This window comes from Streptopelia decaocto (assembly GCF_964273445.1).
Source record: "Streptopelia decaocto genome assembly, chromosome: 1".
NCBI classification, from domain to species: Eukaryota; Metazoa; Chordata; class Aves; order Columbiformes; family Columbidae; genus Streptopelia; species Streptopelia decaocto.
The window spans coordinates 188372628-188385162 of NC_138663.1; the positions used below are offsets into that span (position 1 = coordinate 188372628).

The 12535-nt window shown below is 38.5% G+C and overlaps 1 protein-coding gene across 8 annotated transcripts in view; it reads right to left on the reverse strand.

Moving 5' to 3' along the window:
• FRY (FRY microtubule binding protein) overlaps positions 1-12535 on the reverse strand; it is a 233346-nt gene that overhangs the window by 42242 nt on the left and 178569 nt on the right. For all 8 annotated transcript variants that reach the window (XM_082054462.1, XM_082054461.1, XM_082054463.1 and 5 more), the window contains 7 exons: positions 11832-11982; positions 11166-11269; positions 6894-7079; positions 4511-4709; positions 3750-3871; positions 2724-2911; positions 1690-1784 (listed from right to left, as the gene is read on the reverse strand). In XM_082054462.1, the coding sequence (XP_081910588.1) occupies positions 1690-1784; positions 2724-2911; positions 3750-3871; positions 4511-4709; positions 6894-7079; positions 11166-11269; positions 11832-11982 (1045 nt within the window). The remainder of the gene's footprint in view (positions 1-1689; positions 1785-2723; positions 2912-3749; positions 3872-4510; positions 4710-6893; positions 7080-11165; positions 11270-11831; positions 11983-12535) is intronic.

Sequence of the window (12535 nt, forward strand, 5' to 3'; positions counted from 1 at the left end):
TGTGAATGCATAGCTTGAAACATGTACATATTGGATGCAAGTTAAGTATTAATCAAACTGTAACTAAATATTTAAATAGGAAAAGTAACACACCACACTGCCTATTGCAGCCTGTCGTCTTTTTTTTTTCCCAGAAGTCACCACAGACATGACTGAAGTGATGTTCATGTGGCACTGCACCAAACCAGAGCAGGATCACCTACAGTCTAGAGAGGTGAGAACAATGTGGGGACAGGAGATACAGAACTGTGAAGTGACTTGTGGAAATGCCCATATAACAGAGCAGTGGTGGAACTGCACACAAGTTTGGTCTTTAGGATGCCTTCATCAGTGAAGCAAACCCTGAACTTGGCACAGCTGGCATGCAAATACACAATGGCTTACTGGCTAATGGTAGAACTGTGGGCAGGAAAAACAGCGTGTCTTAAACAGAACCACAAATATGCCACATTATCCTCAAGAAATCTGTCATGTGGCTGCCTAAGTCCTTGCCAGTACAGGTCCTTCAGAAACCTTGTTGTCATTGCATCCTGCCTTGCCTGCATCCCAAGATCTCTTCAAGATGGTTTACAGAAAGTAGAGGACTTTCAATTTCAGTGACAGGAGCCTCCTCATGGATTATCATTTGATCATCCAGACAATCCCTATCAATTATCTGTACAGGTGAACATGCTCTGTTGATACATGTAAGGGAAGTTTGTTCTGGAGAAAAGCTAATTCCTGACTCCCTGGTCTCATCCCCAGCTCATATACTATAATATTTGAAGAGGATCTTATGGAATCAATAGAGTCAGGGTAAAGAATATTGCAATATTGCATCCCTCTGCTTTCTGAGTATTTCTTATTTTCAGCTCCATCTTGCTGTTTCCTGAAATGTGCACTAAAGAAAGATAAATAGCTCTTAGTTTAGACAGCAGAAGCCGTATTTCTCCACCTCTACTCTGCCACAAGGCAATACTTGTCTTCTGCCATTGCAGTATAATACATTGCACCCTGCCTCCTCGCTTCAGGAATTATAACCTCGTATTTTTGTTCTGAATGTAAAGCACGGTAACTTATGGATATTTTTCAAACACATTCCCTAGTCTGTTGTTGCTATTAGGAGCCAGACAGACATTAATCTCCCTCAGTACTGTCAACAGCTGTGTTATAGAAGGAGTCTGCAATTTCTCTCCACGCACAAGGGTCTACTTTAAGGCCAAAGGTTTCATAAAGAGGGTCTACACATCTGGCAAAATCCATGGGTTATGTTCACATGGGAAAAAATTCTCCCTAGTTTTGTTAAGGAGAACAAATCATGATCATTTACTTTTTGGGGAATACTTCATCTAAGAATGACAGGTTTTATGAAATGAATATTAAAAAAAAAAATGTTTCTTCCCAGATATGTTTTCAAGTATACAGTAGAAAGGTGAAAAAAATGCAATATTTTTAAAGGATATTAAAGTAAGCTATAGCCATGTGGCAGCAAGGCAGAATTTACAATGCATTGTAAAGTTCCATTAGTTCTATCAAGACTATTTCAACTACTGCAAAATTTGGCTGAGACGTGCTCTTAGTCTAGTTCTCTGAAGGTTACAGATGAGCTTAGTCTTACTGAAATAATTTTATGCTGTCAGATTGCAGAACGGCACACTGAATATCATGAGACACTAAAAAAATAAAAGACAAAGAAGAACAGGCTCTTACCGTGATAACACTGTCAAAAGATCACTGTTCTTCAAACAGTCAGACAGATTATCCACAGCAGCTTCCAAAGTAAGTAGTGCCTCCATCACATACCCCTACCAATGCACGAGGATAACCATTTCAACAAAGACATTCAAAATAGTGAACATTTAAAAATCTTCAGTTCATAAAAAGAACAGTCACTTACTGAAAATCTATCATTTCTCCTGAAAAAAAGAATGCCACTGCCCTGAATATCAAAATGCCACTACAAATGTGTTTTACTTTCTGCCTCTGAATGATCTATGAAGGCATGCAAGGGCAGATATCTCACCAGGGGACTGGCAATGGCAGACAGAACCTCTGACTTACAGGTCACTGATTTAAATTCTGCACAAGCAGTTGTGACAGAATATTACTGTCATCTTGTGGCGATTTCATTACCTAAGTAAAATATGGAGGTGATGTCAGTGTATTTGTTATTAAGAGCTAGTACTTCTCTTTATTAAGTCTTGACTCTTGCAAGAAATAGTCTCTGACTGTAAAATTTCAGGAGAGAACAGTCTGTTTAGCTAAATCAAGTGAACATCATAGTTCACTAAGAGAAGATTGGATCAAATTAGGTCAGTGTAATTTTTGTATTGTTATGGATAGTGTGGATTTCTTTATTCCAAAATATGTTAACATTTGAGAAATGAGGTGTTGTCTACTTCACATTATCAGATTACTTCAGCAGATAGGACGATGGGTTCCTTAAACACAAATTAAAGATGTGAAAAGGGAAAAAATGGTCATCACGAAGATTTTGTTTTGAAATACATTTACCAGATGTTTTCTACTTGTTCTCTTTAGAGCTAGATAAGACTGCAACAACCTGATGAAGGCTTTGATCGGGTACCTATGGATCCAGTAAACTCAGAGTTAACCTTTTTGAAGGCCACATTCTACTTCGCATCACTTGACTCCAGAACACCTTGTTAAAACGATAATTTTAAATTAGGTATATATTAAATGAACAGTACTAAGAAGCATTACATACAAGTACACATGCATACCTGAATCTCATCTCCATGCTCTCCAATAACTTCCACCAATCTGGACAGGAGGTCAGACAACGCATGTGCTGAAAGGGGCTGCTTTAGGGCCCTGAAGATCTGGAAAGAGCGACCTGCATAATGTCTTGAAGAGCTTGAGAGAGCTGTTTGTAGAGCAACTTCACTCAGATGCTGCTCCAAATGAAATCCTAAGCAAAAGAATAGTATGTCATATTTTTTTTTAAATGTCTGACTTTCCTGTGGGTCATAAACAGGCTGAACCAACACTGTGGGGAGGATAATGCACTGCAGTGTATCCTGCAAACCCTGTGAGAACTGGAGATGCAGAAATGTCTTGGTAGGGAGAATTTCCCACTGTTTACATTTATTTCACACAGAATGTAAGAAAATAAACTGCAAAACAAATATTCTGAGTCTGCAAATGTTTGTCAACAAAACCATGAAATTCTTCATCTGATTTAATTTTTTTCACAATTCCTGGACAAACTTTCAAGCCATCCACTGTTCTTGCTGGCAGCAATACAGTAACTTCTGAATGCTCCCAAACCTACAGCCCAGCTGAATGAGGAGTCTTTCTATTAGCTTCAGTAGGATTTGGATAAGATCTTAAATATAAATACTGATGCTGCACTCTGCTTTGATCTTGGAGACAGTTAGTTAGTGACTGTGTTGGTTTTCAAAATACAATCAGAACATTTCCTAAGCTCTAGAAACATAATAAATTAACACTAAAATTTAATTGCCAGAAAAAATTTAATGAAGCACATTTACTTAGTAACTGTGGTGTATTTTACTAACAGAACATGGCTTTCTACCTACTGCTTTAAAGAAATGTTTGATTTAACATCCAGCCACAGTCCAATCTAACATGACTTTTTAAAGCAATTGTTTCGTATCATACATCCTTGTTAAAACATATAATATGTCATGCTTCTGCCTAAGCAGATCTACTAAATCACAGGATAAACATTCAGTGTGACCTCGAGGGAATATTTGTTCAGTTATGAAATGAAAAAAATTTACTACCTGACTTGGAGTCTTTAAATACAGATACGACGTGACGCAGAAAATTCGTAAGCTGTTCAGCACTCTTGGTGTTCTGATTTTTGGGTGTGATATCTTCGTGGCACCAAAGCGGACCAAATGCCCTTAAAGAAATACATAACAAAGTGCAAATTTTTTTGAGTTATCTGAAATAAGTGTTATCAGTTAAAACATCTATACTGTAAGGCAATTAGATATTTCCAGGGCCACAGCCTGGAAGACATGCAACTAAACAGAATTTTATGAGCAAAATACAAGTAAATAAATATTCCTACGCTGTATTTTACAAAAACTCTCTTTTAAAATGTAATTTGTACTATTTAGAGAGCAGCACAAACAAATCACTGTTGTTTTAGATTAACATTGCACCTAGGATCTGCTAGCTGTAGTCGGTAGTTACTATTAGTTTCACAACGACCTTCTACCATGCCCTGTATACTTCCTATCTAATTTTATAATAATTGTATTCTTCCATTAGTTCCTTGTTGATCATAGTACTATCCAACAACTAAACATTTTTTTCCTGTCAGGCAAGATTTTCTTCTGTTATTCCTGACTCTGTGATGCTTTTAAGCACCTACCTACTTCTGCAGGTATCAATAAAAGACGAATGGGACTCTGTAATTACTATGAAAGCTCAGTCATTCTCCTTTGAGTCTTTTAAGTTGCTACAGATAATTGTAGAGAAGACATAGAAAATATGTGTTTTGAGTATGAACATAACCTCTGCTTATCTCCGTTACCTGGTTGTCAGAAACTCAATTAATTTGTTTGCTTTCTCATCTGTTTCAGCAGCAGTGTCCATGTCCTCGACCTCTTGTGTAATCTGTGGGAGATTCCCACTGCTGCCTCCCAGGCTGATACTGGAGGAGGTGGAGCTGGAGCTCAGGCCGGAGTCTGGCACCGGAGACGACTGGTATTCCCGCAGAAAGTCAAAGCCACCTGCCAGCAGAAAGGGAGGAGATAAAGTCAGAATGCACCATCACGCCAGCATTACGGACAAAAGTATCCCAAAGCAGCTCTTTTCAGAGTCAGCAGCAGAAACCTTCTGCCGGGAAAAAGGGGAAGAACCTGCAGAACACAACCACCTTCAAATGCCAATGGGAGTAACCATGGTACTGTGTTTCTGAACATGCAGATTCCAATATAAAATGAAAAATATTGAAGTAGAGATATTTGCTTTTACTTTGAGAGGGCTACAGTTCCTGAAAACCAAATGTTTCAGGGCATTTTACATTCAGAAGTATGACTACTTGTAAAGTGAATTCTGAAGCTGGCTATGTGGATGCAAAGTTCTGCTTGCTTCTCTGGGCTAGTCTGATGGGGAAAAAACCTCTGCAGGGTGGAATTTTTAGAACAATGATGTTGTCCTAATTTTACAAATGTAATGGAAAGCAAGACACAAATGTTTAAGGCTTCAGTTCAACACCTTTAGGAACTGTAAACACTAGACTACTCATCCTAAATGCTTTCAGCATTAAAATTAAACATCTGAGTAAGAGTTCTGCTAGATCAAAAGTTTGCCACACAACTACAGAGTTGCAATTAGAAACTAAGACCTGTTTTCTAAAGGTTAGACTGCCAGTCATCCTAGGCTGTATCTTACAGCACAAAAACTGGCCTTGTGAGAAGACTGGGAGCAGGAGGGGCCTCTCTGCTGGCAAAATCCATTGCAGGTCAGGAGACTCCTAATTTAGTTGCCTGACATTATACGGAACAAACCTGAGCTGAAGTATTTTCAATTAGGATTCTTTGGAATAGCTACTCGCCCACACTCTCACTCTGTATATTAGCTGCTCAAAAAAGAGTCCAAACACAAAGTTTTGATAACTTCTTGGACTTAAGAGGCCCATACACAGGGTATCAATCATATTTTTCAGACATGGGAATGAACTTTAGCAGAGAAGCAACAATATAATTTTAATGTAAGAACTTTATTCTGTATTTAATAATTCATGGACATCCATTGGAAAAGAGATCTACACAACAGAGGAAATTCACATGCGAGGTAATTTTGCACAGGCATTATTCAGAATGAAACCCCAATGGCAAAACTAAGTAATTAATTAATCTGAAATACCTATCCCTTCTTCTCATTACTTTAAAATAATTGTTTTGTTTCTCATAAAAAATAATAATCAGTTTTTAAGTAACATTCTTTATAAAGCAAAACTATCTATTACTTTTCCTAAAGAACCATGGAAATAACACTAATCTGATAATCTTTCCTTTTCATGTCTCATGTTCTCACTGTTCCTTTTCATGTCTCATGTTCCTCACCCTCTCCCAGACAACTCATCCTGTCTCTGTAACTCCACACTGATTCTGTGATTCCTTCAAATCTCAACAGTAAACTTGAGTTTAGTAATATAACATGACAATTGCAAATCTAGCTAGCAGCTTTCTACAAACTTCCCAACCAACTCCTCAAGAACAAGTGAATTGCTAAAAGTTAAGAGAACACTCATCTCACCAGAGGTCTGAAATAAGCCTCCTAATGCAGAAGCAGATTTCAGGACAGAAATTAAGTGTATCTGTGATATAAAAGAGGGTGTATATAATGTGAAATTTATCTTAATAATGGAAAATCTGAGCTGCATATTCTTGCTGCTCTTCCTGTGTTGAAATTACTTATTAATATCTTTTGAAGGTTGAGGAGTGATTGCCCTCATTTAAACTATTCTTGGCTCCCTGAGGGGGAAGCACAAAAAGGATGTAAGGACAGGCAAATTCACTGTTCTAAGCAGAATTCTCATTATTCCAAAGGGGGGAAAAATAGGTATTAGAAATGGAAATGCAACTATTATCAAGTACTTTCTGCTCTAGTTTGGGTTATCCTTTAAACTGATAGTTCCTAAATGCATATTAATGTTTAAAATTCTACATTACGCATTTTGCCTCATGCCAGATAGCTTTCTCACTACCATGAAAAGTTATCTAGTAATAATTTGGGTGCATCTCTAGGGTAGTTCACATGGAATTAATATTAATGGGAACTGTTCACATTTGCCACTTTACTACTTTAATATATCAAAACTGTTACATTTTAGGAAAGTAACCTTGACATCCTGCTGTCAAAAACCACACGGTATAATGCTATGTTCTTTTTTTCTTGTGCTTTATTACCTGTATAAAGATACTCAGGTAAGTATGCTGGTTGTACTGTCAGAGTCTTGGTCTCATTCATCTCTCTCGTCTGAAGAAGCACCGATGCAATGGCTTGATAGTTGCTATTGCAAGATAATGCAATCAAAAGGTGAAGCAGTAACTTTTTACTGTGTTCAAAGACCTCGGGGCGGTAATGGTCAAGACCTAAAAGAAAAGGTTACAGGAATCACTGAATACAAAGTAATAACAAAGGAGTTCACATTCCAGAAATAGCAAAAATTCCAAGGCAGCTCATGGCAACAGCGCAAACAAACAAAAGACACAGTATTACTGGATACAGTTACTAGTGTTTTCACTTCAAATGTATGTGTATATTTAATTTCTAGACTGAGGTCCCATACAGGAGGTACACAGCAATGTATGGCAATGAAACTTTATGTATTCTGTCTCACTGCAGCGTTAATTTGACAAGGCTGGAAAATGTCTAAAGATGAGAAATTCTTGGTGGTGGTTGTTGTAATTACGCTGCTTACCTTGGTATCTGGCTTTCTTGCACAGACATCAGTTTTACAAAGAGTACAAACTGTAAGAGGTGGATACTAATTTATTACCAAAGGAACTGAGAAACAAAATCCCTTAAAAAGGAACTTTCACTACCAGTGAATAGCATGAGAAATTAGCCACTAGCTCAGGGTGCAGAACTGAAACTGAAGGTCTAGCACTGAAAGGCTCTGATCTGGTTAGCACTACCGCTGTTTGTGAAATGTTAACACAACCTGAATAAATCGCAAATTACAAACATAAATGAAACAGATGTTTGTAAAATAAACTGCACTACTGCACTCTGTGGTAGTAATATCTTTTTGATTCTTTCAGTATCTTCCAGGATATTTACAAACACTTTTTTCTACTGATGGGCAGTTTCAGTGCTGAAAACTTTTAATGTTCTTTAGTTTCTCTCTTCTCAGGATATTTCCTCTTTAAGAAGCAGCTCCTTCTTTAAGTGGCACCAGCCTACAGGTCTTTCAAGTCAGGTGTTTACCAATATACTCCAGTCACAGAGTTCTTGTCTGGCCTGCAAAAAAGAAGCTGTTTGTACTACTATAGACTGGCCAATGTGTCTTTGGCTCCTATGGGCAGGTCTTTGGAGGTTCTGTGATCTTTGGTCTGATTCATCTGCCCATAGCCCCTTCCAAAAGGACCACGGCCAACCTGTACACCTCTTTTTCAGCTTCTTCAGGTTTCTGCTTCTATTCTCCTTTCTCTGTTTTCTTCTACCTGCCTGGAGATAACAAGCCCATCCTACCCTGTTCTAACATACATTGAAAAGGATATAAAGAGTTCTTTCAGTTGAAAATGAATTCTATGTCGGCAGCACTTGCAACTGAAATCCTGTTAAACCCTAGAGCTGTATCAAAGTATTGACACAGATATGCTAACTATGAAGTGAGGAGGACAGTTCAGTCTTTGTGCTTGTCCAGTGCTGGGCCCGTCTTTAACTTGTTCCTGAGTTTCCTGTGATGTGGACTCATTTCCATGGCAAAGAAGACCAGCTGCCCAACTCATTTCACACTGTTTACAAATGAGTTTTTAGACAGTAGTGACTTTCGTACACTGCTGAGATAGAAAAGCAGGTTCACACCAAGATTCTGCCTCTCCACTATCAGTATTACAAACCATCCAATAGCCTATTAAACACATCCATGGCAAAATTCTTTTGTTTCAGTGTTTTCTCACTCCTTCCAATAAATGGAAAGATAGAGTCTCTCCAGCTAGCCACCATACCAGTTTCCAGTTTCTTTTTTCAGTCAGATGCATCTCCCTGCTCACACTCCAACAGGACTGTCCTGGTTTTGTTAAAAACAAGTTTCTCTTTCAGTGAATTTTGCCTGTCAGCTAAAGCCTTCATATTAACTGCATTTTCCTGGAGATCCAGACACATGTTTTGGTAAACCTAGCAATGGAATGCAAACATATTGATAAGCACGGATGGACATCTCGCGAGAGGGGTGACGGGAAACAAGTGACTAAGAAACTGACCAACTGTGTATAACATTCCATTCATGTGAATACTTCATATAAAAGTGGGAGACCACGAGGATCTCTTCCCTTTTTCCCTTCTGCTTATGGCCGACCTTAGGAGAGGATCTCGCTGGTTGTCCCTGAGAACTGAGGCCTAGTGAGAGACTGAATCCAGCTCCGATTGGCTGCAGAGTCTAATCCTGGACTTTGGTGGCCGGCTCTGCAGTTGCTGAGACTTTCAAGATTGGTTTTGTATATTTTGTATTATTTTCTCTATTCTTATTAGTAGCATTAGTAAAACATCTTTAATTTTTCCAACTCTCTTCTCTCTGTCCTTCTTTTCCTCCCGATCGCCTGTACTGAGTGGGAAGGGGGGAGAGGGAGGGGCAAAAAGGGGGAAGTGGGGGGGAGAGGGGGTTAACAATACATCTGCCAGGGTTTGATTGTCACCCCGCAATCTTAACCCTCGACAAGGACAGATATACTTCATTTTCAATCACCTTTGTCCAACAGGTGTAGCATAATTTCCTTAAGCCATCACAACAGAGGTCTACTATAAAATATGAAAAATTTTTCCACAGGAGGCATCATAACTCTAGAGAAAGGAAAGTTGAAGCCTGGAGGTTATGATCTCATTTTAGTTACCACTAAACCAGTTACATTTAGTTACCAGTTACATTTAGCTTTAATTTCTCATTTGAGAACTGAGAGTTCTTAGCCAAGGGACTGTGTCAACAAGTATTAATAATTTTCTGTTTATTTCTTATTAAATAATGTAATGTTGAAACATTATTGCATGAACAAATCAGTAAAGATATTTTTATAATGGATTACAAAAATCTTAACTCTGTTTCTGCTTATGTATATTTACTAGTCTCTCTGATGGCTCCTGAAAGCCGTCTTAACTGAAGTGGCCACCCTGCTGCATACTACTCCTGTCTTAAGTTATTCACTTGGGAGAATTGCTAACTGTAAGCACCCTTTTTCTCAGACTTGTTACAAGTCATACTAGAGATGTTGTTTATTAGTTGATGCTTATTGATTTGATTCATACACTTATCCAGTTCTTTCAGCTCCCTCTTACACTTGAATGTTCACAACAATATAAAAAAAAAATTAAAAATGTTGTGGGCAGCCACAAAATAGATTTATCTTTAAAGTGAAGAATACATGTGAAATGTCACATTGAAACTGACCCTGGAAGCCCCATCCAACACGGTTCTGGCTGTTATTCTTGTGTTTCATTAGAAGTTTGTTGAAATCAATGTATTAATATACAAAACTTGAGTATTTGATGAGCATGCATTTTCAAAAAACCCTATTTCATAAAAAAATTCCAAACAGAACAGTTGGTAACAGAGTAGCAAAAAAGGAGAATGAAGTATCTTCTTCAACTATATACTGAAGTATACAACGTATGTTCTACCACTGTGCTGTAACCTTTCAACTTAATCTTTTCTGCCTGCTGAACAATAGACGCTTCCCAGATTGCAGTGAATAGACTTGCTGGTAACTATGGTGACTGAATGAGAAGTAGACTGTGACCTCCAGTTATAATTAATTTATTTCACAAGTGTCTAGCTGTGTTACAAATATGAAAGCTAGTGAATGGCTTTATAATGCTAAATGCTCTTGTGTGCTAAAAAACGGGGCCACTGACTTTCCACAATGTTAAGTAGCAGGACAAGGAAGGTATCACCCCCCAGTTGACTTGTGTTACAGTCAAAAACAGATGCAGCAGTGAGGAAAAAGCAGTGCCTCTATGCTCAAGTATATAAGGGAAGACATTAACAGTTAAATTAATGAAGCTTACTTTCCAGTGATCTGTGTCCTACCCTCACTATCTCTGCCACATAATAATCTCATCTCTCTTACACAACATTTTTGCAAAGGCAAGAGACAGCACTAGTGTGTGTGTTCCAGGCACGTGCTGACTGCACAGCTGCCCATCACAAACTGAACTGCATGAAGGCTGAGTTGCACTTGCTTTTCTCACAGCAGGGGTATCTGTTTTATTTCAGAGATATTTTAGGATGTCAATCACCTTCGAATTTCTGACCACCTCTCAAATTTGGCTGAAATTGGCTGAAACATTCAAAAGCTTCAAAGGTTTGAGACACTCACAGACTGTAATTGCCTCAGACTTTTTTTTTTTTTAGGAAACAATTAAAAATATATAAGAAACAACACAACTCCATGGCTTCAGCAAAACTATACTAAAAGGACAGGAGTACATTTATACTTTATTTCTTGTTCTGTTGGTCTTACCTAAAAAGAGAGCATGTAGCAATAAAGGGAGGTGAAGAGCCCAGTCTTCTCTCACACTGTGATCCACTACCATCTCAGTCATGAAGATGACAGCAATATTGCACCTGGAAATTAAATCACAGTGTCAGTCTGAAACCTCTTGGAGATGGGAAAACAGTAACATGGTGGCTATTTCTGAAGAAATAAACAGTCTCTACATTTTCAAATTTGCAGTGTTTTTTCTCAGTATGATTGATGCTGAAGCACTTCAGTTACAGTATTAGGCAGGTAAGTACCCATTACTGAAAAGAATGCTGTTACTGTCAAAACAAATTATGTAAAAGCGGAACTTCAGGATATGCATAGCCTAGTTAGAAGAGAAGATCAAGGAAGAAAAAGTGCGATGAATAACAGCCACAAAGGCTTGGGAAAGACAATTTTTTCTTTTCTGTTTTAGTAATTTCTTCAGTGTCATTCTTATCAAAAGGTGATGTCCTACATTGCAAACAGGCTTTCTGGTAGAACTGCAAGCCTTCATTGCATGTTTGTTTTAGCACTGGAAATCAATAGAAATTGAACATAGGATTTTCAGATGTTCTGAGTGGTGGGACAGTTGGACTGGTGTTGAGTCCACCAGTAAGAGGAAGAATCTCACTGTCTGAAATGTCAGAATGCGAAACTGCTCACCTGTGAAGGGGTCCCCGGGGTGTGATGGTTTCTGGGAGGTAGTCCACAAGTGGTGCCCAACATCCTCCATTGTAAGGCATGGGCAGGGGATGTGGCTGTTTGGTTTCAACAATATTCAATAACCAGCTTGTATATGGAGAAACAGGATCATCTGCACAGAAAAGCATTAAAACAGAGTGTATAAAAAACAAGTCTGGTTGCTCGTTGTGAAGAAACAATAAAATAGAGTTTATGCTAATGTATCTGCTCAGCTGTTTGGAATAATGTGATAAAATGACATGAGGTCTGCAAATTCCTGTGTACAATAACAAGTGATACATTTTTAATCCCTCTTTCACACTGCTGGAAATTAAACAGATTCCAGGCAGACAGCACGGACTGGTAGGAGCTGCAGCTGGATCTCTGCTGTCACTTAGTAGCTTTGGATCCAGATCACGAAGCACCAAGCAACAGACTTCCTCTTCAAAAGTGAGAGGAAAGTTCAGCCAAGGAAGCTGCTGTTGGAAGCCATCTGCTGCAAGGAGCTGTGGACCAGAGACACATTCTTGCAGCTCCCCACCAGTGCCCTGCAGAGCGATGCTGCAAAGGCAGAAGTTAAATGTCCTGAGTTAGGAAGAAGGCATAAGGAATGCAAAAAAAAAATCTTCAAGGTAATTTTCTTTCAACAGGGATAAATTATCTCTTGAATTTCTCAGAGATGTATT